The sequence below is a fragment of the Chelon labrosus genome (genome assembly GCF_963514085.1).
Source record: "Chelon labrosus genome assembly, chromosome: 11".
NCBI lineage: Eukaryota > Metazoa > Chordata > Actinopteri > Mugiliformes > Mugilidae > Chelon > Chelon labrosus.
Window position 1 is genome coordinate 13969996 of NC_140344.1, and position 26564 is coordinate 13996559.

The 26564-nt window shown below is 43.8% G+C and overlaps 1 protein-coding gene across 1 annotated transcript; it reads right to left on the reverse strand.

The window, feature by feature from the left end:
- Positions 1-1831: 1831 nt before the first annotated feature.
- smad6b (SMAD family member 6b) lies at positions 1832-21218 on the reverse strand. Its single transcript, XM_084554989.1, has 4 exons — positions 19735-21218; positions 17088-17144; positions 15666-15743; positions 1832-2724 (listed from the first exon to the last, which is right to left on the reverse strand). The coding sequence occupies exons 1-4, from the start codon at positions 20522-20524 to the stop codon at positions 2183-2185; spliced, it is 1467 nt and encodes a 488-aa protein (XP_084411115.1). The 5' UTR covers positions 20525-21218; the 3' UTR covers positions 1832-2182.
- Between the last annotated feature and the right edge of the window lie 5346 nt (positions 21219-26564).

Here is a 26564-nt window from a genome sequence, read left to right on the forward strand (position 1 = left end):
AAACTCGCAGAGCTATCTCGACGTGCACAGGAACGCAAACGCACACATGCAGCGCTTGCTTATATATCATACTCAAAGTGTTTGTTGTTAAAGGTTGCTACCACGTTGCCTTCGCGCTAACATCCGTTTATAATCCACGCAGAGCTGCAGCTAAGTGTATCGTAAACAGTAGAACAAAATGGCGGCTAGTTTTTTTTTTTGGTGGGGGGGTTGGGGCCCTCGGAGCGACATAGATTTCTCCAGAAAACGACTGAGGGCTGCGGCCTGTTAATCAATACCATTCCTGAGCTCACAAAGCTGCTTACATGGCTTTTCCCTTCTCTCCTCCATCTTGCCCGGAGTTACAGTCCTCCTGCCACAACTATTCCGGCTCTGGAGCTGAGCAGAGCAGGCGCCTTCCCAGAGATGCAGCCACAGTGGATGTGTATTGTCGCTTGGCCTCTCCCCAGCCCTGTCTAATTAGGCCCCCTCTCATACGCTCTGTGGTGGCTTGTGTAATCTGCTCACTATGTGTCTTAGCTCCTCGCCACCCCATATAATTGTCTGCCAGTTCCTCTCCAGTGGTGATGTGGGCCCTTTTCCCATAACAGAGACACAAAGGAGCAGGATAATGGCCCCCAGTTGTAGGGAAGAGAGCGGAGGCAGAGACAGAGGCGGAGTGGAGCCACTCCTCTCTGCTGTTTGAACTCTACACAGTCTTGGCTCCAGACAGACAGCAGGCCTGGAGGAGGCTGTCTGAGCCTTTATGGAGGGGGTGAAGGACAGAGACGCTGCACTCAGCAGCACACACAACTGGAAATTAAAAGTATTTTCAACGAAATATATGACAACCTGCCATGAAAAGAACCTCCTCTCCTTTCCGTTTGAAGCGCGGTTATTCACGAGCTTCAAAAAGCTCATCCAACAGTTTGATGTCTGAAAGAGCCCACTTTAAAAAAACACACGCACATCCTTCAGACTTCACAGTTCTGCTCTCATTAAACCAGAATCAGAGTGTCACTGAATGCCTCCATTGCTAAATGTTGGCAGAGACCTCCACAACCCTCCCCCCCCTCCCCTCCTCTACCATCGCCGCCAACCTGACAACCCAATACCAGCAATTATGAAGGAAGCCAGCTAAACCACATCCAGCTTGGCTGTAGTTTTTAAGATTCCAGTAGGCTTGTAAAACTTCTTGGTTTCTCTGCACACATTCCAGCATCACTGTGGTGGTTTCAAGGCGCTGCGTCCCTGGTCAGTTATAACATCCACTGTGAGACGAGCTGGCTGCGGGGACCGTGGGTCAATGATCATGTGCTGAAGTAGAACACCTTTGGAAGGGCTGCACAACTGCTGAGACTGTGTCATCATTTCCTCCTACACTGTCCTCTACCACTCCATCTCCTCTCAGTCCTCATTACCGGGGCTCCTTGGGACCTCAAGGAGATCTGGATCAGTTGACCTAGCTTGTCTTAAAATCTCGGCAATATAGGTGTCATCAGTCGTGCGGGGAGCCTTTTAATGACTCCTCGTTGCCCCAGAAGCATCACACTACTCTTCACAACGACCTGGATTAACACAGAAGCGACAGCGCTGACAATTTTCTGCTTGTTCTGCTCCCAGGTTTCACCGTGAAACGAGGATCTCAAGCGTCAGCCTACAAGGCAAACGCCACACAACTACATATCTCGGTACAGCGTATACTGTAATTTGTGCCACTCCTATTTCAGACAAATTAGGTCATGCCGGGTTGAGTAAGCCGGTAAAACATGCACACTGATACACTTGTTAACAGCGAAAATAAATTATAGAGCTACAGATACAGACCAAACAAAGAGATTCATTATGCGAATACTTTATTATCAATGTGTGAATGGTGTTAGCTTTTTGTCTGGATATTAATAGTATATGAAAACTATACACCAAATCCAGGCTCATCCTAATTTTGCTGTATAATTTCTCAAGTTGGTATTGAAAGATTCTTTATTTTTATATATATTTATATATATATAATATATATAAGCCAAAGTGCATTTTCCGTTTTTTTCCTCTTGTCCATATACACATTGCACCATACATAAATAATTACATTGTAAAAATGACTCCGTATTTACAAGTATAATATATATTTCATATAATATATAAAACTTTATATTAAATCTAGGTAGATGATATTTGGGATAGTTTGTGGGGTCCGTCTGTGTTATCTATGGTTGTTGAGGAGGATCTCCAGCCAGCAGGGGCAAGAGGTGATAAACTGTCTCGAGTAGCAGGGGCCCCAGCCCTTAGCAAAGCTGATGCGCACACTGTTGGGGTCATAGGGTCCGTCCAGGTAGTCGACCTCCGTGGTGTGCCTCAGGAGGCACGAACGCTCATAGTCAAACACCTTGATGGAGTAGCCTGGCATCACCTTCCGCACCACCAGAGTTCTGCTGTTAGGCACGTCCAGGGTGGGGGAGTTGACAAATATGGGGTGCTCGCTGCGGTTGTACGCCCAAACGCCGTCTGGCTCTTTGCTGAGGAGGATACCGTAGCCGATTTTGCCTCGTGTGCGCTGAACGGTGCTGCTGCGGTGTTCCAAGTTGAGCTGGCCCAGGCAGAAGCCCGTGCCCTGAGGTAGATCATAGAAGATGCTGACGGAGTGCTTGTACACTGTGTAGAGGCGGCCCACACGCGTGCGGTGCTCCCAGTACGCCACGTTACACCAGTGGCTATGCTTCGGGGCGTCAGGTGACATACTGGCATCTAGAAGAGACACAGACACGGACATTAAACAAAACATAAGCAAAAGTAGACACGGACAGTAAAAAGGAAGGTTTGGGTTTTAGGGGATTAACTATCTGTTTTTATTGTTCAGAGCAGATGGCCACACTATAAATAGCGAAGGATGCACTGTATTGAAATCTAAGCCTTTATAAATACCACTGCATGTCCAACACACGGGCTACTATACATATCCTGGGGGGGTGGAGGGTGTAGTGAGGTCAGTCCAGCTCAACACCTGCACTTCCCCGTTCTGCCTCAAGAGGTCACTGTGATGATTAAACACTGACCACCCAGCAGAGTCACTGCTGCTCACACATGCACTCTCAAAACAGATCATATTTACTAAAGTGAAACAGGGACTACACTCAGTGCCCCCACTGAAAACGGGTAAATAAACCCTTTGCAGCTGTGACTGGTAGGGCCTGGACTCAAAACCTAGCTGCAACTTTTTGGAAAAGTAAATGTTTTGCTGATACACTTTCTAATAACTTCTTTTTACAGTGTGACAAAGCTGGCATCTCATTCCTAAACATTTCTGTCCAGTAAATCAGCTTCTTAATTCAGTTTTCATGGCTGCAGTCTGTGAACTCTTTCCAGTGACAGCCCTCAGCACTCCAAAGAGAGTTACTGCTCCCTAGGTAGAGTTCGATCTTCACCATAACGAAGAGACACGCACACACTGACGACTTTCAGAAGCTGCCTCGGTCCACGCTGCTCAAAGCTGTCCCACATTTATATTGCTCATAAAATCCGTGGTAGGACGAGGAGGAGACAGATGATGAGGACGGAAGAGAGTAAAACGCACGCGGAGTTCCATGATCTCACATCCGTCTCTTCGTCCTCTACTCCAGGAGAATGAGGGAGCCCCCTTCTCCTCTTCCCTCGTCTTCCTCACATTCCACACGAGTGGGGGTGACGGGGGAGGGCCAGGCAGGGGGTCCCCCTCCCCCTCCACCCAGCTCTTCCCCCTGCTGTGGGCCCAGGGACGGCATTCAGCTCCCTGACAACTTAGCACAAGCCCGTGACCCGCTGACCCCCCAGCCTTCATGCTATCAGCTCCCATTAACTCACACACAGAGTGATGCCATTATTTTGCTTCAGAGAGTCTATTGGCACAGAGGATTTAAAGCCTGGGCCTGTGGCCCCATTCCTTTCAGTCTCTCTGCTCTCAGGGCTTAATGACCGCCCGCCCCATTAACAAACGCCTTTAAGGTGGAGCATCGCCGATCCACACAGCAACAAAATGGCTTGCTCACCTCCCACCCGACTAAACCTTTCTGCTGAGTGACCCACACTAGTAAAGTTTATACAAAGATTAGCAAAAACGTTGACCAGACTTGCACGGACAAAACGCCTGCTGGTTCAAGGCTCTCTGTGTTACGGAGGGGGAGGAAAAGAGTGAGTGAACGGGGATGTGCGGAGGTGGGGGGAAGCTGCAGACAGGCTCTCTGTGTGTTTGCGCACACACTGATGGCTGAAATGACCCCCTCTCTTCAGGGGCCCCAACATGCATGTGCCATTAGTGAATTCCACACTCCAGCTCCTCCACTCTGAGCTCAGCTTTTACTGCAGCACGGCGCAGCCACACAAAGAACTCAGCCCCAACTCGTTTATGGCCCTCTATTGTCTCAAATCAAATGGAGCCCACACATCAAGGTAAACTCACTTTGAAACTGTGCACAGAAACACAAAAGGCCAAATGGCTACTGTCTCCTGCTTTTTGGACGGCAAGAATAAAGCAAAAACTATTTGGTCAGTAGTATGTAGCTTTCACACATAGCCTAGAACAAAGATAGCCAGCAAGGCTGTGATGACCAGGAAGACAAGGAATGAGCGGGACAAAGGGTAGAAATGTATTTAATGTTAAGCCTGAGCCTGACAGAGGACAATGAGTACACCAAGAGCCAGGCCTTTTCCTGTCGCTTTGTTGTGTTTAGCGTCTACGTGTGCCTTCAAGCACGTGTCTGTTTGGACTGGGAAGAATATCAGCCGGCATGTTTGCTTTTTTGGGGGAGTCTCTGACACTATGTCTACATTAAGTTAAATTTTAAAATTCTGTATTTGTGCACAAACTAAATGCGTCTGAAACAGGCGTTGGCGGTATTTACTAGGTTTTACCTCCGTTATCTTCAGTAGCTCTCACGTCCGCTGCCAGATGTCCAGTCCTTGTCGCAACATTATTAAGTTTTCCCCAAAAACAAAAACCAAGCCAACGCTTTCAGATGTGCAGGCTCCAAAGCCATGTTTGTATGCTCTGTAAATGCTTATCTACATTTTCCACACTGATATAAAAGAGTATGACGCCAGGTTTAATTAGTAGTATATGTACATAATAAAATGATGCAGATACACGCCAGACCGAGGCACAGACCAAATCTTAAAGTTCAGACGGGAGGCGGTGAAGGGAGGGCGTGTGTCTCCTTCCCTTCTGACCACAGCATGGACACCCAACTCTCTTAGACTCCATGTTGGGCTCTCAGAGGGTCTGCTCTGGGTGGAGCCATGACGGCTGGGAGCAATTACTGGTGCTCTGCATCCATTTAACCCTGCCACCTTTTAACAGCTCCGTTTACCCATTAGAATAGTAGCGCATGTTATTATTGTTATTTTATTCTCAAAAGCCTCTCCTCTTAGTGTCAGTCTTGGAGTCAATGAACGCCGCCGCAGCGTGGATGCTACACTTCCTGTTCCCGCAGCCAGAGGCCATGATCTGAACGTGTGAAGGAGTTAATCGGCTCCTTACATAACCAGTCTCACAGAGCTAGAATAAAACAGTGGAGATACATAAATCTGTTGGAGGTATTTGGTCTATAAACGTTTTCATGGCCAACAGGAAATATGTGGAATAAAGCAGCTAGCAGCATTGTAAAAATATGATAAGGACAGGTTCAGCTTTTCTTTCCTTTAAGCAACACAAAATGAGTAAACAGATTACGACACTCAAAATATTACAAGTCCACTCACACAGTGAATTAAACGCTTCCTCGGGACGCCTGAGTCTGCACGTACCTCATACAATCACACAGCAAACAGAGATATTTAACAAATGCTACTCCAACATCAAGAATCTGGTGTGCGCAGTTTGATTTCCATAACAAGACGTGCGCTCCATGGAAACCATGAAAAAAAAAAAAAGAAGCAGATTTCTCTGTTTCCCTGCGGCCGCTCTGATTGGAGGAATTCATGGTATCAGGAGCAGGACATCAGATCTTTCAACAAGCACAGACTTCAGATCACATCAGTTTGTTGGAAGCAGGACAGTAAATAGTGACATATGCTCAAGTGTTCTTTTAAAAAGCAGAGAAATGTCAGCAACAAGCGGCCCTGGTAAAATATAAATTACTGGTGGAGAAACTGAAATATAGAAACACTAAATTATAAGTAAAACCCTGCAATGAAAGCGTCCTTAAGTCTATAATAGGAAGTTTATTAGCAAAAAAAAATTGGAAATGCCGCACTTTTGTACAGTTACATTCCTCTACTTAAGGTAACATGTGATTGTCTGTCGTGGGCTGAAAGCAAAAAACTGATCATCAAAGGCCCAACATGCCAGTCACACCGCCCTAAATACGCCTACATTAAACCCAATTTACGAAAACCTCTTGAGCAGGTTTACATATGAAAAAAAAAAAAAAAAACACGGTTCACCCTGCGATGAGTTCCCTGCACTCGTGGGCGAGTCAGGATAATTACTGTTAAGTACACAAAAATGAGGGCTTGAAAGTTTCAATGGCAATCCTTGATGATCATCCAGTAATGCTTTTAAAGACAGCATGAAAAGCAAAAAGGGGGGGGGGGGGGGGGGGAGGGGAGAAAGGGCAGAGGGAGAAGCAGAAAAGAGCTGCCCCGGGGTAAACACAGCTCTGCAGCCTTGGAGTGAGATGAATGGGAGGCCGAGTGTCAGGGACAGGCAGACAAACAACAGCTTCCCCTCCGTGCTAACATCTCCCCACCAAGCTCCGGGGCCACCCCCATTATCCTCCATCTCTCCTAATCCAGAGCGGCACAGAGATGCACCCATTCCTCCGAAAGCTTTCCTGAGCAGAAAAAACACTGTAGCTTGTCCCTTTACACGGTACAGTCGAGGGGAGGAGAGCAGCAGTCTCTCATCCTGTGCCAAGGATTAGATTCCCCTCCAGCTATTAGATTCTACCAATGAACTGATAGGCTCTAGGCTACGGGGCCGGTGGCGGGGAGGGCGGGGGTTTGAGGACTACGTGTGTCTAAACTGTGATTCTGTGTGAAAATTTAGAACAAACTCTTTGCTTTTGTTCACTCCTGCCCTCTCACCCCCTACAATTAGTTTGATTTAACTTTCTTTTACACCTAAACAGCAAAGTGGAACTAAAGCAACCCCCCCCCACCCATCCTGTTAGAGTATGGTATGGCTTTAATTCTGCAGACAATGGCTCCCACAGGCTGACTATAACCCCTGAGCAGGCCACATTTAGGCTGGCGTCTGGACTATCACTGCCATCAAAGTCGGCTTTATCAGAGAGACACGCTAACTGGAGCTGCTCTTACATGTCTATGGATTTTTCTAGCAGAGGTCTGGCCTTTCTCTGTGGAGAGAGAACAAGAGATACAGAGACAGAGATATATATGCAGGGAGAAAGCACTGCGGGAGCCCAAGAAACTGAATCCAGTTACCGAGCCTTGCTGGTCACAATGGGAATGCTTTACATTGTCATCCACTTCCTCCTCACTTTCCCTCTGTTTCTGTTTAGGGATGACCCCGTGAGGGAGGAAAAGTGCCGTACCCTTGATAGCAGATAACTAACAGAATCCATAAATTAAATCAATAAACAACAGAGGGTGTAAAAAGCACAGGAAGCTAAGGAGGCTAATACGGAGGAGCCGTCTGGGCGAGTGAGTGGGGCCGCTGGTTTGAGGGAGAAGGCTCCCTTTTTTTTTTTTTTTTTTCTTCTTGTGAAGAAAATGTGCTGCTCATTTCCTCCAAAGCTCTGCAGTATGTCAGAGACATAAAGCACAAGTGATGGTGGTGATCCAAGTGAGGCCTACGAGAGTCTTTCAGGGCATGTAAAAGCTGGGTGAAAACTGTGGGGGATGTTTGTGAATATGTCATATCTACAGGCAGCCTTAAAGTCCGGCGGAGTCCGAGAGAGCACCGAAAGCCAAACAGTCAGCGAACGTCCTGCTGGGTGGCTGTGCTCCTTCACCTCCTCGTACAACCTATCTTTTTGTGTGTTGTGTGTGTGCAAGTGTGAATGTGTTTGTTTGCTGGTGTGTGCGTGAGGGAGGTTTCGAGCCAAGTAGGCTGGAGCGTTCGAGTAGAGGGGACCCTGCACATTCCTGAACCCCTCCCCTCGCTGTGCCTCCTCACTTCCTACTCTGGTTAGGACTGTGGGGGGTGGGGGTGCAGCGAGAAGGACGCTTTAAGATCTTTATTTGGGGAATTCTCACCAAAGCACACGTCAAGGGAACTGGAAATCTTTACATGACTGTCCTTTTATTTAATTTAACAAACTTTTCTTGACCCTACACCGAGGGAGGAAGCTGATTTCAGCTGTCCTATATACTCGAAGCCTTGGTTTCAAATTAATAATAACAAGGAACTCTATTATTGCGAGTTATATTAGTCTGACTAATTTAAGGCGAAAGGTATGTATTTGGTTTCCACTTGACTGGGAGGTGGAGCAGCTATGATGGACAGAGTTGCCGTTCAAACAATGGTTTCCTATTGATTGGCCCAGTGGATCAGAGTCCGTGAGAAGAATGTGTTCTGTCAGGATAATGTGGCACCAGAGTTTCTGTTTCAATCACAACACTTGCTCGCTGTAACCCACACTGCTCCACCGCGGGCATCCAGACACCAGCTCCCCAAACAAAGACAACTGTTACCCCCCCCCACCCCCCAACCCGCCCACCCCATCTCCAACAAGTCAGCCCGTTCACAACAAGCAAGACATTCATTAAAAATGCAGGAGTGAACATTTCCAATAATTCACAAAGTCCTTCCCTGTCAACATCTGCAAAAAATCTCAAAGCTAAAGGGAATGGCAGGATTTCATTAAGTAAATTATGTGTTGGCAGTCAGAGAGAGGGGAAGAGGGGGAGGCTACAGCCAGACCTCTAATCTAAACCGTACCCTGAAATGCGACAGCCTGACTGCACGTACCGAGCCACGCCGCCAAGACTCTAGAAATGCACACAAATAAAAGATAAGTAAAACACACATGACAAAAGCAAATATAATTCTCCCCGTGGAACACAATCAATGAGAGTTTTCACATGAGCATGTTTACAACTTGTAGTGACTACTACTTGAAAAAACATGATCCCAGCATACACTTTGCTTTGTCAAGTCGTGCTTGAATGAAGGTTTTCTAGTCAGTTTTGAAAAGGTATCTGCTTTTGGGAACGAGATAAAAGCCGCCAAGTTATGTCCATTATATGTAGTTGGCCCCATGTTAGGACAAGGGAGTGGAATGAAGATATAGCTCAAGTAGATCACGTTCAAGATAAGGAAGGAAAAAAAATCCTGTTACAGTGTACAGTAGAGACACAATGTGAGGTCACTGTTCAACAATCAACAATGAACTTCTATCCTTTCCCTCCAGCTCTAAAAGGCTTGTGTAGAGATGTCGAATGACATGGGCCCCTACAGTTAATCCACACACAGCATTCTCGAGGCTTGAAGAATGCACTGGCTATTCTGAGTTTTAAAAATACTGACAGCCATAGGTTCAGGCACAACTGTCAATGCTCCTCCGGGGAGGAAGGGAAAAAATCTTAAGTCTATTTTCGCTAGCAATCAGACCACAGGCCTAAATCATAGCTGGCCGAGGCCAGTGTCTGGATTTATAATTGTGGGCAAAACGGTCAGAAAATAAAAACAGCATCCACAACTGGCACCTCCTTCACTCATCTATGCCAGGGGATACAAGGCTAAAACATTTTCAGAGGCCAGCTCAAATGGAGTATTGTTCCCCCTCTCAGCTTTGAGAAGAGGCGCACTAAAATGCTAAACTAACAGTTGGACATTCCATACATTTTTAATGGCATTGCGCGCTCTTTATTTGTTGCTGTAACCCTGTGCCCCGAGCTGAATGAATGGCCCTATTGGTGGAGGCTGGTGCTGCGCTGCGGTGTGAGGGGAGTGAAGATGGCAACAGCAGCCCTCCCTGAGCACACGTTAAGATTAGCTCACTCACTTTGTTTGCTAAGGCAGAATATGGGGCAAAAATTATAGCAAACCTCTTGTTGTTTCTACCGACTGTACTTTCACTCTGTGTGGTAAGCCTTAAAATGAAACACCGCACACCTTTTCCTAACTGTACACTCAGTATATCAAATGACAAGCACAGCACTGTGAGCTTAGACTCACAGTGCTGTATGAGGCCGTAGATTTATCTTTATCTGTGAGCCCTTCAGAAGTTAGTCAAACACCCAGCAGCCCTGGCACCACACTGGCTTGCCAAGCGGAGACAGATAAATACTAAACTCAGCAGGCTAGTTTCTGTTGACATGTAAGAGGTTTCAGGCCTCTCCAAGGACTGCTTTAGATTAGCATGGCTTTCAGTCTGCACGTAGAGGTCACATTACCTCACCACATCTAGGACCCGTGTTGGCAGTTCTGCCTGAAAATCTCAAAACAACTCAGTGCAAAAAAAAAAATAAAAGTCTCAACACAGTGACAGCTAGACTCTCTCCTGTTCATCTGTTTGACAACTTAAGAAGTTAAAAAAGTGCTTACGTCAAACTCATACTTCCACTGCGTTAACACAGAGAGCATACACAGGAAGATTTCTGTACCACGAACATAAGGCTTGCTGTAACTCTTTACTTGCCTGACACCTTGATGCTTTTGCAAAACAAAAAGTTTAAAGATATTAATGACAAACTACACTGCAATCATATCACAACTTCAAACACACTTCCCTGTAAATAATAAAAAAAAACATTATATTTATAAACCGGTGGTCCATGTGGAATCTGGTGAACTAAACTGAGGATCCCTAACGTCATAACTCAAGCCAGAAAAAGTTGAAAGCAGATTTCTGACACACCACAGTCTAACAATGCTGAGAAAGGGAAAATGAAAAATGGGCTTATCGCTCTTATCAATGGCTCTTTTTTTTCTGTGTATGTATGTTACGTAAGGGGAAACGGAAGCCAGCCTCCCAGGACAGAAACGGATACTTGAGACGAGGACTGTGGGTACAGGCCCTCCACCACTACAGAGAGAATGGAGCACCCTTCAGGATGTATAGCTACAGCCCTCCGCCCCCAGCTTAAAATGGACAGACTGGACATGACAAACGGTGAGGAGAGCCCCCTCACGTCCCCTGAGATGCTGGCCTTCTCTTCAACATTCCTGAGTCTCCCCCCGCTGTCAAAGGGGCAATTCACCGCCCTACACTGCTACAAAACCCAGGCAGCTTTTTAAAACAGGATGTTTGTCTGAGGCCTCCTTCCCCTCAAATAAACAATCCGCAAAACCTGATTTCAGGAGGCAGGGTGGAAGCACTCGAGTCACATTATTTCCACATCCCGTATCCTGGAGCATTCGGGCTCCTGAGGGAGTGTGGGCGGCCAGGCGCTGGGAAGGCTCGGGGCTGCGGTGGAAACCTGAGGCCATGTGCCAGGCTGAAGAGGGAGATGAACCCGGGCTGCCTCACACTGGGGTCTGTAGGATGGAGGTAGGGGCTCATGCCTCAAAGTGGAGGGAGGGCATCATGGGTAACGTGGTGCCAACAGACCGTACCTCTATCTGAGCACTGCAGTGTCAGAACGCTGCTGCTACATCAAGAATGCTAGACGTCTGCACAACAGATTAAAAACTCATGCACAAAGGATAGAAGTGCAACATGACATTTATTGACATTAAATGAGAACATCTACATTGGAGCACAGGATTAAACTTAAGATCAGAAAAGACAAAAAAAAATAAAGAGTCATCTACAAAATGCTGGGACTGCCGCAGTGAAATGAACATTTCAGAGAGATTTAGAGGTGCAGTCTATCCTAAAACGTTTCAGATGTGTACAGTAGATATGCCATTTAATTAGGCACAAGTGGTATCACATGCCTTCAAAGTCAGATCAACAAGTATGGGTCCAGTCTAATCTGCTTTAATCTAGAGAAGCATCACATGCCTTGATTAGACTGTGTAATTATTCCATGCATTTCCACTGTCTGTGACACAGACTGAGGGAACGGTTTCATGCTTACTGTTCGCCTCTTCCTGACGGGCGAGCTCTGATTAGTATTGACAGCAGTTTAATTTGTTTGCGTGTGAATTTATGTCTGTGTGCAGCTGGACTTCTGTGAGATTAATAAGGAAGAAGCAAACCAGAAGACGAACTACAGACGTCCGTTTGCGGCCCCAGTACCAGGGTATTGTACGCTGTCAATTCTCTGAGAAATTTCTTCAGAGTATGAGGCTGTTCCCATCTATCTACCAACCGCCTTGTTCTGCCTGGAAGAATTAGTCAATAACAGAGTGGAAGTGCCACAGTGACTGTCTGCAGACGAGACATCTAAAGACAGCGCTGGTCTTTCCACCAGAGACAGACTGGCAGACGGAGAGGAGAAATATATGATTACTGTGTGGGAACCCTGACTACCTGCTGCTCCCCTCTGTCCTCCAGTAAGCGCTACAGCAGTCTGTGTAATCCACGTCAAGCAACTTTCTTTCCGCTTCTCTCATCTAACTTCCCCACATTTGCAGGATGGGAAAGGAAAACAAAAAAGGACAGTGACTCACATCACTCTGCACGTCCTCCGGTCGCCAGTAATCTCAACTCACAGCGACATGAGCGTGTACACAAAGTGTTATGCTGACAAATTCCACTGGGTTGATTGAGGACACAACCTCTAGTGGCTGATAAATGTAGGCAGACTGGAGCCATGGTCTTACAACAGTCTAAACCAGGGGGAACTTCTGCATCACTCACGGATTAACATAAATATTGCTAATAAGGTAACCACTACATGCAGTGAGAATCTAAAAAAAAACATATCGGCAGCGACTGAAATCCTTAACAGGGCAAAAACGTCTTGGCTTGCCTCCTCACATTTAGAGCAACAGCCGGCCAGAACAGCATTATAATGAAGCAGTGACAAACATAAAGAGCCCCCAATGTCAGAGACAATGTGACTGACATAACAAAGTCAATGTGTAGAAACACCCCCTCAGACAGTCATACAGGAAGCAATGAGATCTGCTTCAAAGGATTCGTGCCGACACGACGTGGCCCAGGGTGTGAGGAAACAGACGTGCAATGCGGCACCTGCAAAGCCACATTCACACGCAGCACTAAGGTACACTATCTAGATATTGAGAGCGCTTATGATATAAACTGACAACACAAGTGCCAGGTGGGGCTAACATTGTGACATGCCCATGTTTAAATAAATCACTGGGAATAGTCCAAGTGTCTGTGACCACACAGGATCTTAAGGTATGAATATTACACCAGACATTAATACCACAATGTGCACACAGTGAATCTTTTCAAAAATGCTCGCATGCCAAGACTTTATGCACGTTAAACCACCGCAAGAATTAGCCAGAGGGATCAGATAAATGTATCCACACATTAAACGTAACATTATTAATTAATCAACATTAATTTCACACCACAGTGTCTTGATTTAATGGCATATCCCACATTAACGAGCTGTTAAAGCGTAAAGCAGAAAGAGAACTCGCATTCAAACGACGCTCAATATATACCAGAAAGTTGCAGAACGAGTTTATCTTGCACACAAACCAGCTCCGATCAGTTTTTCTGCCATTGTGTGAAGCAGAAGAATGCTCAGAGGGTAATGCTGTAGCCTTGGGCAGCAAACTGTAGTTGATTATTTGACTACACCCCACCCAACCGCTCAGTGCCCCCCAGACTTGCTTTTAAGAGGTTTACTTGTTCATGCGTGCGGGGTGGAGTCTGGATGTCTCTGTGTAACTCTGGTTACACAGAGACACTCTCTTTACCTAAGCTGCAGGGGGGATTCACAGGGAAAGTCATCTCCAGGTCAGCAGCATGTTCAACACAGGATAGCTTGACAATATTAATTACAGGCCTGTATGCTAATGTAACCACTGCACAAAGACGTTAAATGGAGGCCTTTAGGCTCTTGGTCTTATGATGGGATATGCTTTGACAAAAAGTAGTGTTTTACTCAACATGGACACTCTTTCGTGTCTAAAACACCGGACCCATGACACATTTCGAATGCCACATTAGAGACACACTGGCTCCGAAAATTAGCTCACTGTACAAAAAAAAAAAAACCCTGCCGAGAGCTGGTCATTCTCTTACCCATGTCTAATTTGCTGAGCGTGTTCACAGCCATTGTAGAGTTATCTGGGCCGGCCTGTACAAACAGCAATATAGTTGGAAGAAACCAAAGCCTAGCATGTCTAGATCCTCCCTCACCACAGTCTCCAAGGAATTGTGGTGCGCGCTCTGACAAGCCCCTCATTTGTTGACTCAGGGAGTGTCACCAGGCCATGCTGAGGTGGTGACAGCCCGTGTGCTGGGGAGGAGGGGGCAATTGCTGACTGAATACTTCGCTGCCAGGTAGCCATGTCAACTTCTTAGTGTCCAGGTCTCTGAGCCATGGCAGACCTTCTAACAGGAAGCGCCGTTCCCTGCAAGCCCCCCAAAATGAGGACTCCCGACTCCCTGTCCACATGATACTGTGCATGCTGGCCGCAACCCTGGGATGAAGGGGGAGGCAGGCTTGCTATATGCCACGAGAAAGGAGTGTTTCATTTCAAATCAGAGGACAGGACTGTTTCTACTCGCCTCCTTTGGTGTGGCCCCATTCACAGGAGCGACTCCATTTCCGTGAACCCACCCCTCCCTGCAGCCCACTTACAGCCAGCCTAGATAGAGTTGTGAGTGCCTGCGCACATGCATGTGGACAACTATGTGTGCTTGTGTGTGTTTCTGAGCAAGCTTGGATCTTATTACAGTTTGATCCCACTCAAATATTTCTGAAAGAAAAACAGAGGAGGGGAGGCCAGCTCTGAAGCCAATGCACACGCCCCACTGAACCTCTGCACCGCTCACAATGAAACCTTTATCTTTAAAGCTCGGACTGTTTGTAGTGGTCCTTAATGAGAAGGAATAAAGGACAACATCAAAATGAAATGACCGTCATACCCTAAACTTCTAAATTGTTGGTGAACTCCTGAAGAATTATGCAACTAAATTTAACCTTTTCAAAGCAAGACAGGGTCACGCATTTTGATTTATGACTGTGATAAAAGTGTGATTCACAGGTGGAATTATTTGGACTTAAAGCCGCATGCCTAGATATGCAAAAATAAACACATAAACAATTATCCAAATACATGAACGACCACATACGAACACCACAGAGGCGCAGAAATTCATCTCTTATTTACAAATGAACGTGGGCCTTTATTACTCAAACTATCGGTTTTAATCAGAGTTCTGGGAAAAGGAAAAGCACCCAATCCATTTATAATTGATCTTTCCCACATGGACTGCTTCATCATCAAGACAGTGTTTTAATCAGAGACCTAAGAGCGAGCTCTAGTTGATGTGCCACTATAGAGGCACTGATACTTCAAACAGCTGCTCACACATACTGTACATACATGTATATCCATCCAAATGAAATCAAGTATCTGATACACGGTTTATAATTAAATGAAGAGAAGCTATGTACTTTGTGTCCAACCACACAGACCTCATTTGACCATTCAAAACTCCAACAAACCATCAGATGCCCACAACTCATAAAAAGTTTAAAGTTCTCCAAGAACCCAATGTTCTTGTTGTACAACTTAGTTCAGTATTTACAGACTGGCTTATCTTGGACGATAACCTTCTAGTAATCATTAATTTATAAAATCAAACACTCTGAAAACCCGATTCTTCTCATTTAGAAAATGACGGCGGTTATAAAAACAGACCCACCTGAAAATTCCCCCGGCGTGATGTTTGGTGAGCTGGCTGCCTCAGTTTCAGTGTAAGACAATGTGGAGTCTGACGGTTCTGTGGGGAATAAAACAGAAATTAGCTCTGCATCCACAAACAGCCACAGTGGCTTCTCTTCAGTCTATCTGATCATCAGCTAAGGAGACTCGCTGGCTTCCTCTGAGTACGTCTTCATGTCAACATGAAACTGAGTGCGAACTGAATTTCATATCAACTCCAAAACAATTAACACCATGTTGGGCTTCATCCCAAAGTAACCTGGCAACTTCAGGCTTCATGTGATGACATCCTCCTAAATGCAGCCAGAAACCGCAGGCTTGCAGTGCCAGCAGCACCCAGCACATACTGCTGCAACCGAAAATAATCTTTAAAGGAAATGTATAATTAAAAGTCCGTGTAAATTATAACAAAATTTAATTCTTATGATGTAATATGAAACTTAATAGTACTAAAAAAAAGTCTAAGAAGACATATAAGGCAAAATTAGTCAACCCCTACTAAAGTCAGTAAACTTTGACCTTTATGACCGTCAATAAATGTTTCTGGTAGTCTCATAAGCTCCTGACAAGTCTCTTTGGGATTTGTATCCAGTTCCTATTTATGCAAAAGCTTCCAGCTCACTAATATTTGGTGTCCATGCTGCTTTCTTTGCTGCTTTCTGTAAACCTCACCTTAGATTTTGATGCAATATGAAGGACATGAAGTTTTTTTTCTGACATATGCTTGGGGTTGTTGTTTGGTTGGAAAATCCAGTAATTAGCTAAGGGCATCCCACTCTTCTTGAAAATAGTTAGGTCAAGTTTATCAGTTCCGGTAGCAGCAATACACCCCAACTCACAACAAACCCAACTCCAATGTTCAACTGTCTTTTTTACCCCAGACTGACTGAAGTGTCTAACATCCTTGTACACTTTGCTTTCTTCTTATAGTCTAATGATTATGACTTGGCTCAATACCACAATAAAATCATCAATATTCAAGATGTCCAGAAAATGTTCAACACTTACGTAGTGAGCCGTAATGACTAATTTTGACTGAACTACCAACATTAAAACTATCTGCACTGTCTCTAGCCGGCATGCTGGCCACAGTCTCCTCTCAAAGCTACCATGTAAATCGCCAGACACGGTGCCCAATTACAGCCATTAAAATTCTCCACATTACTATATTCATGTGTCTCCCAGTTAAACCTATTTGCAATGCAATTTGCCATTAACAGGCTTTAAACGGTTTTATTTATGATTATATAAAAAACTACTAAATCAAGTCGTACAACTACCTAAACACAAGACACAACACAGAGGAGTACATGTTAACGTCCAGATGAGGATCAATAACTGAGGAGGACACAGAAAGCATGCTTCAGGTGCTGAAGGGCTCATCAGTCTGTTTATCACTTACCCAGTGGCTTGTGTTCTTCATTAGGGGAAAGCCTCGAATAAGGGGGTGGGGGTGACTCTGTAACACAGAACAGTAATGTCAATAACCTAATGAAGAAAAGGAAGACGGGTAACTGAGTCACTATATATATATATATTAAGTGTCAACACAGTTTTAAATAAATATGTCAGGCCTGTATAACAGTGATAAAACAATATTTGGATTCAAATAGCTAATATATTGAAAGAAAGAAACCTTTGTTAAGAAGATGAACGTCTGAACTAACTTCTAAATAATGCTCAGGGGCCGGTAGGTCTCGTACTCTACACAGACTTTTACATGTATAATGAGCCCAGTATTTATATAGTGCTCCATATTAGAGCAATAAAAACTTTGTCCAAACACTGCTTAAATCCTGTTCAACGTATTAATAATAAATGTGCTACACAAACAAATTAAAGCCACAACAGAGGCTTCAGCAGAACTCAACAGTTTCATTTCAGACTACGTCTTAACCCTTACAGGTTTAAGTCTGCACCCCAAAACCCTAATCATTCTGTTCATAAGGTAGTTAAAAAGTTAATAAGTCCAACAGAAAGCATTTGTTTCTATTATTCAAGCATATATTATGTAAGCGAAAGCAGCCGTTACTATGACCACAGATCATAACCATAACTTTTGATTAGTAGCTTCCTAAATATGAGTAATTCTCTGCTTTTTTAGCTTCATTGTGTTCAAAGACCTTGAGTTTATCTAATAAAAGAGAAGAAATGAAGAAAATAACTTGCTCAAGAAGGAAAGCACAAAGGAAAGAAAACTTTGCAAGCACACTGTGACCTCGCCTACAGGGAAAATGGGAAGGAGGAAAGCATAATAGCAGCGGGTCCTTTAAGAGTGGCGGCAGTAATTGCCAGGATCTGAACTCAGTCACTCAGATACACAGCTAGTCAGTCTGGCGCCAGTAGTATGCAAACTGTATATTATCACCACTCCTTCACCTAAATAGCATGAGGGGACCTCCTCAGGACAAAAGGGCTTTTAAAGCGCAACTTGAAACTGATCTCATTCGAAAAGTATAATGCCTAGCAAAATAAAAGGGAAAACTTTTTGTCCACTTCAATCCAAGCTTTCTGACTCACAATTGTACGGTTTTATTCTTTTAAAGCTCTTACATGAAACCTAGAGCAGGCCGAACTGCAGTTGAAAACTGTTTTTCTGCATAGTGTTTAAACTGTATTTAAAAGAAACTCTATTTCATGTACTGAATGTTTTTCTGTCGTTCTTGGATCCCCATTTACAAGCACTGTCAAGACCAGTGATTAAGGTCTTGATTCAAAGCCCCACTTCTTGAATAGCGTGAAAGAAATACCAGCTCTATCGGGCCACGCATGAGCGCATGTGAGCTATGCCTACTACGAGCCTCAGTCCCAATATGGGGTATGAGCCTCTCTGGCTCTCCTTACAGTTCATCTAGGTACTTTTAGTGGAAAGAAACACACACAGAAAACCTTGACGTCCGCTTCAGCAGATCACACAAATACTATTTTTGAAAAACGTGTTCAATGCAAACGATTAAACCCCGTTGTTTATCAGCTCTGATCAATTCGAACAGTATATATATGCCAGAACAAATCCACATCCGTTTCCTACATTTGCTCAGTATGAATTCTGATATTGTTGGACTCGTGACTTTGAAGTGCTCGTCACAGCCAGCTGGCTCTAGTAAACATGGATGTTATGGAAAATCCACCTCCTGTGCCAGTGAGGAGACAGAAATACTGACGCTTGCATCTTTACACATGATACCAGGCGTTGTCATCAGGTCACCAGGGTCGAGTGGCCCAGCATTTAAGGTTTTCCAAATCACAGGCCCACCCCCTGCCAAAATTTAATCTGTTTAATATAGGTCATGGAAGTTCTGCCAGGGATAGCTCATTGATTGAAATCAAGCTCAGTCCTCTACCACGAACCAACTAAACTGACAAGTCCTAAATCTCCATGTTGGTCAAAACAATCGCATACGTGCCATAGCCGCAAGAAAAATAGGTAGGAACTGAGAACAGCTGTACACATATCACATCACATCACATATTCGCACATGCTGAAGGCCCAGATGTGGCAGGCCAGTGTAAGGGATGCTCTCATGTAGCACAACACTGTTCAAATACTACTGCTGGCCACTGAAATCTTCAAACGCGCAAGCATATTACCCTGACAGATGTATATTTTACACCGACTGATAATCAGAGTCACACAAAGTTCTCACGTTTCTCTCCTGTCAGTGCATTTCCCTTTCAGACTATTACTGCTCAACTTGCCATGAGGATGGCTTTGGTAATCATTAACTATTTAATCAAACGGCCAGCACTACTCTATCTATATAGTGTATAAAAATAAACCAAACAATAGCAGACAAACAAAAAGGTGTGATAGGCAAAGATTTTCAGAGCTTATTTGAAGGCCCTTTGTAGTTTTACAATCCCGAAAGTTGATTTCTGAGCTTCTGTTAGTATGATGTGCCTTTTTATTGTCATGTGGTAAACCTTAAAATGTAAATGGACCTACATGATGGCTATGGCTACATGAACGGCTAATATGTCTACAGAGCAAAGGCACATTCGGAAAAAGATGAAAACACTAGTCCAAGACAAGAGGCAGATGTCCTTACCTGGCCCACAGAGCCGACTGTAGTGATAGGGGTTGCAGCATACTGTTGGACCGTCTGGGTCCCCAAAGCTCTTACACTCACAGAGCGGTTTGAGCTGGGCCGAGTGCTGGAGGTCAGACCAGCGGTACAGTTTACACACAAGCAGCTGTGGGGATGCCACATGGCCGCCCAACCTCAGCTCTGTCCGGGAAATCATAACACAGTCGCTCGGCATCCCTCCTCTGGACTCCACCGCCTCTAGTAAGGTATCCAGCGCCTTTTCCTTTAGCCGTTTCAGAAGAGAGTGTGTGGCTGATTTCAGTTCCTGCTCTAACACCGTGCGTGGCATCGCCTCCTGCGCCTCAGGAGAGCTGCTGTCTCCAGGTCCAAGGCTCCTCAGCACGAAGTGACACGACCCTGGATCCCCGGTACCCTGAGCCGCCTCTGGACCCCTAAGCTCGGAGTGGTCCCGGTCTTTAAATAAGCAGCAAGTCACTGTCCTGCATTCGCTGTCCTGTATGGAGCGGGGGCTCCCCTGCTCCTGGACGCACACCGCTCCCCCATCTTGGTCCGACGTGACCCCCAAGCCGCTGCTCTCCACGGGGCACACCCCCCCTATGTCCCCTACAAGAGATACGCTCGGGGTCATCGGTCTGAACTCCGTTTTGGGAATTTTCTCTGGGTTGTTGCCGAACAGATCGTCCCTACAGCCCTCACTAGTTTTGCCATTTCCATCTTCCCCTTCTTTATCTGGGATTAAACGGCTTCTCCAGAGTCGCCGCACAAGACCTGAGCGTTTCGTCCTGAACATACGACAACTTGAAAATCTATAAGAGTTTTTTTTTTTTTGTATTATTCTGGTACGGATATCCTAAAATTACAGATACTTCTCCGGTCGTTGCAAAACATTAATGACGGTGAAATGCCGTGCAGTGCATGCACAGCCGACTGACGAGCATTGGTGGCAAAAGCGCAACATTAGAGTGAAGGCAATTTTGTTGCATTTACAACAAAATCGCGCAATGAACGCACCTCAGCATTCCGATCAAGAGGCATTCATTCAGCCGATCGCACTGTAAATGACCGAGCGAGTCGAGCCTCACTACCCGGGATCGCTGCGGAATGGACTGCTTATGTGTTTGTTACGAGCGAATAAAAAAAGTAGAGTACATAATAACATAACATAATATAGTCTGTAACATAATCCAAAGCCAGCAGCCTTCGACCCAACTCGCAGCCTGAGACAGTTCCCGACTTTTAACAGCCTCTGTTCTACTTTCTACACCGGCACGTAAAGCATGGAGCACTTCGATGCGATTAAATCCCAAGGAAATGCACCAGAAGTCAGGATCCTTGCCGTCTTCTTGAGATGTCAGTGCACTTCTTTTTTTTTTTTTTTTTTATTAATTGAAATCCCAACCAAAAAAAATATCCATGCGAGCTCAAACTACACGGAGACAGGATCAATCCGGGACTGGATAGCGCTCCTGCTTCTCTGCTCAGATCTAAACCAAACTGCAGCCCAGATCCCTTTCTTTCTACGTTTCTCGCTCTTTTTCTAACCCCCCTCTCTCTTTTCCTCACACACACACACACACACACACACGCGCGCGCGCGCGCACACACACTAACACACACACACACGCGGGGCCCCCGAGGAGAGCGGTGGAGCCATTGGCTGACTACCATCATGTGCTAGTCTAGACACTTTGGCGGCTGTGAGCTGCACTGATTGTTGCGCAAACAAGGTTTCAAGTTTCTTAACTCTTAAAGGCGAAACACCCACCTCTCCTCTTTTTTTTTTAAAGTTAAAGTTACTAAAACTTATTTGCATCCACTCTACATTCAGTATGTATCTGTTTAAAGTAAGAAAAATAACAAGGCTTTATGAGTGTTATGAAGAAAGAAACTATAAAGGAGGAACAAAAACAGAAAAGACACAAGGACATACTGGCATCAGCCACCCTGTATTTACTTAAACACACAAATAAATATTAAAATAATACAAATAGGAAAACTGTGGTACTTTGTGGCAGTTACATAAGACTTAATGTTGACCCCATTAAGAATGAAGGACATGATCTCCCTGAAAATACAGGCTAAATACTGGAATATTGTAAAGATACGCACATATCGCAGCATGTGATTAAAATGCACTACAATCACAATGATGTGCAAATAATGAATTTACAGTAACAAATTGAGATTTTAGGACAAAGCACTGAGAGCTGTGTCAAGATATTGTTTATCTTAATGGTACGTGTCATGTCGGGGACAAGTCGCAGTAAATGACTTAATCGTTCAATTAATTGTGAAGACAGATGTTTGAAAAATCCCATTAGAATACATTATATGTTATATTAATTTAAAGCCACATACAACCAGTATACAATATACGTATTCCTCATCTGTAGCCTGTACATTCTGTTGTACATAATACTGTAAATATTACTACAATCCCTCTTTTTTGTTTGCACACCACGCTGTACATTAATGAATTCTTTGTGCATTTTGTACATTTTACAGGGTGCGGTAGGTCTCGTACTCTACACAGACTTTTACATGTATAATGAGCCCAGTATTTATTTAGTGCTCCATATTAGAGCAATAAAAACTTTGTCCAAACACTGCTTAAATCCTGTTCAACGTATTAATAAGAAATGTGCTACACAAACAGATTAAAGCCATAACAGAGGCTTCAGCAGAACTCAACAGTTTCATTTCAGACTACGTCTTAACCCTTACAGTTTTAAGTCTGTCTTACTATTTTTACTGCGTCAAACATCAAGACAAATTCCTATGTGTGAGCATGAATCTGATTCTTATAATATTCTTCTCTCGTAACATTTTTGATGGGGGTTTTCTTTTAAATAATTGCAACAAAGATCTACATGATTTGTCATTTTTGCACTACAGATTCACATTGTTTGACAAATATCCTGAGACAGATTTGCAATAAACTTATTATTGATTGAAATGTGTTTAACCCTCGCAGTGAAGCTTGTTTGCTGGCACATAAAGAGAAGCTGCTCACAACAATATAATGCATGGAGGAAGTAGCACAAGAATCATATAACTAACGGGCTGAAAGTGAGAAAGACTGCAGTGCATTAGGAACTGAGTGTGAGAAATGGTTATTATATATGTATATATAATTATCATGGTGTTCAGACAGCTCAGCCAGAAGCAAATGTCCTTAGATAATGTCAATATATAGTAGGCAGCAGAAACTAAGGGTATGACTTTTTTTTTTTTTTTTCTTTTTTTTAAAAAAAAAAACCTAAAATATCTTTCAGCAGCTTGTGTTAGGAGGTAGAAATGACTATCCTGACCTTTCACACTTCCAGAGACAGTGGTCTTCACGTTGGCTGGAGACATAACAGGTGAATTCTTGCTCACTGACATCTGAACATGTCTGTCTGTATCTTATCTCAAGTTTCTTGTCTCCGCAAGGCAGACAGTTTTCTAGGGAAAACTGATGGCTGATGCCAGTACTCCTTCTGTCGTGATTCTCAGCTACTATCTGTTGTAGTTTCTAGACAATTTTGGCAGAGGACAGACGAAATGTAACATTAAATACAACAGGTTCTTAAAAACCCATAACTATCTGTTATCAGCTCACGTGAGCACTATTTACTTTGATGATTTGGCCTTGTATGAGAAATATCCGGGCACAGAAACCAAGAAGTTGGGCAAGAAGTTAGACCTGCATTAAAATGAGAACTAAAAGTTTAGGAGTTAAAACTATTGACTGGCCAAACAACTTTATCCCAATCCTAAGTGTGATTAAATGATCAAATTTAATTATTCAACCACTGGAAATGTGTCAAAAACATTGTTCTGTCTAAATAAGGCGCTTTACTGATATAACTCAAAAGACCCATTATATCTATTATATTATATCTATTATATAATGGTAATTTAAAACCTTTAAAGTTGTTTTAAAATGTAGCTTTAACATATTTGAAAATTGAAAATTGTTTCTGACACAGTTAAATCATGAACTATGGCTATACTGAAAATCAAATGTGTATTGTTAACACTATGCCTTGTGCTATGAAATATGAACACACTGACACAAATTTATAATGCACACATGTATGCATGCTTCACTAGGACATCTCTGAGCTGTCAGGGTTACACCAATGGAGGCTCCTAGTTGCGCCTGCAGCAGCAGCAGCAGAGTGTGCCAGTGAACAGGAATCAGGTTTCCCTGGCAGGCTTAGGGCTTTGGGGCAGAGGGAGGTTACTGAGGGTGGACATGGAGGCCCTCATGCCTGCACTGTGTTAGAGGCACCTGTTGCAAATGCATTCCCCTTTGTAACTCAATCACATGTCAGACAAGGAAAAGAAAACTGTTATTACAGAGTACCGCTTCATTTAAATCATGCAATTTTCAATTAAGTCAAGGAGAACCCAGCTGGCTCATAAGTCATGGAGGCTGTCTGCTCCGCTATCCTCGCTGCTGTAACAGATTCACGTGAAACAAATGTCTGAAAGCATCAGGAGCATGCAGACATATCAGATGCTTTGAATTTGGTACAGTGTAAGTTACAAACAGATGATCCAGTGACCCTCTGAGTAGGTCTTGACTCGGTCACTGTTACAGTGAGTTAACTATAGAGCCTGTGTGAGTATCTGCGAACCTGAACCTCTATGAGACTTAATTCACAAACTTTCCCCACTTTTCTCAAGCTTGTCCAGTTTTAATCCCTTCGCCTCTTGGCGCTCAGAAACACCACACTGTAACCAGGCAACCACTAGGCCATAGAGTTAATAAATTAAAAAACTTAATATAATGTGTGTCCACCATAGAGCAGGATATTAGAGTGAGGTGCAGTACACAGACAGATTATTCACAGGTTTTTAGATATTGGTATTATATAAGGTTGAATATGGACGACTGAACGCTCGAGATAAATTGGTTTTATTGGCTGGAATATCTATTAGCATTTAGGAGTATACGGTGTTTTACCAAATATGAGGAATCCAAGAAATTGAAGTGTAATTTGTAACACAAAAAGATGAATTATGTTATGGGACTGTTATATTTGAATACATTCGTGTATAATTGCAAGTATTTATGGTGGAATAAAGTGTGCACTTTTAAAAACAACATTTTATTTCACTGTGATTTTAAAGCAACACTCTCTTACTGTGTCACTTACTGATAAAGACAACAATTAACAAGGATCAAGTGCAAAATGCAAATCTAGAAGCTTTCATCACGCAGGTACGTCATCCCTGCAAAATCACTTGGACACATTGCGACAGCTTTTCTTTTTCTTTTTCTTAAGCTGACAGTGACTGAAGATTGTTACGTAGGTTCATCAATGAAAAACTCAACAGCTGTTAATGACTATTGACTACTAAATGACAATTCATTAATAAAGGAACGTCCATCTGTTTAAACACTGTATGATTGTTTGAGATGCTCTCTATATGCTGATGGGCACGCCGTAGCTTGTTGTGTTGCCTAATGTACCAATTCACATGCTAACGAAGTGTACTCTGAAGAAATGTATTTCACTCAGATTTGAGGGACACATTTCACATAGTGTTGCATGCATGCATGCATGTTCCCATATCTGAATGGAGCAAATGCAGAATGCACATTTATGGTGATTCAAAGACTTTTTACACAACCTTTAAAATGATGTGTTTCATATGGTCACAGTAAAAGCTAAATTAATAATTTATCATGTCAATTGACAATATTAGTGTGACAAAACAGACTCTACTGATTTCTTGACACTGCAGAGTTCTCAGATATCCAAAGAACCCTTACTCCTCCAAAATGGACATTCAGAAGTTCCTACAAATAACATTTCTGTGGTTTTCAAACATAGCTGATGCTTTTTATGTGATTTTTGTCCTGCATTACAGCTCCACTGTCACACAGAGCTGTCAAGCAGCCATTGCTTAAAATAGGATCGAGGCTATTTCTCTGAAACGTTGCTGTGGCAACTCAGTATGCATGTACTCCTTTACCACATGATGGCCATGTGCTCCAGTGTTACAGTACAATGAAAACTACAGTGGCTTATACATAAAACAATTTGTGGTTCTTTATAGATTTGAATTGAAATTTTACTAGCTACGTGAATTCCCCAGTCGGTTCTTATAGGAGAAGATTTGTGTTTGAAAAAGAGCAAATTTAAGTCACCAAAACATCTGGGTCTTTTCTAAACTGAGAAATCAAAGTTTAGGCATTTGAACTTTTCACTGAGCAGTCATGCCCGTGCCCTGCTCCACTAATGCGTGCTGCATGTGTGAAAGTGTGTAAGGAAAGACTTCTTCAAAGAGTAAGAGGTAACTGAGTACGAGGATCTAAAACAGGGCACAGCTGTTCACACAGGCCTGTCCCCTGGCCTGCCCCTCTCCCCGTGAAGGTCCAGGCCCATGCACCCCTGGAGACCTCTGGGTAATAATGCAGTGGTCACACCAGTCCAGCTCTGACTACTGATGTACAGACAAAGTGGGAGATCAGACAAATCTTATATATTTTTCTGTCATATCCTATTCCGGTGTAAACTTCTTTGGATCAGACTCCAAAAGCCGGAAATACACATCATCCAGAACTCAGATGAACCAGTTGTAGCGGTGGATTATAAAGATTAATCCCCATTAGTGTAGTGATAGGTGATGCTGCAGTGATAGAAGCCACATAATGTATAATTTGCTTCGAGGACCCTGATCAGGAGAGAACATGTCGAGTCCCAGGGCGATGAAATGTAGGCCTAATTAATTTGTAATTTGTTTGACGGTGATCTCAGCTCAGTGGTTTCCAAATTGATCAACTGTGTTAATGTCCTTCTCTTTGGAGAATACAGTAGTGTTAGACTGCCTTG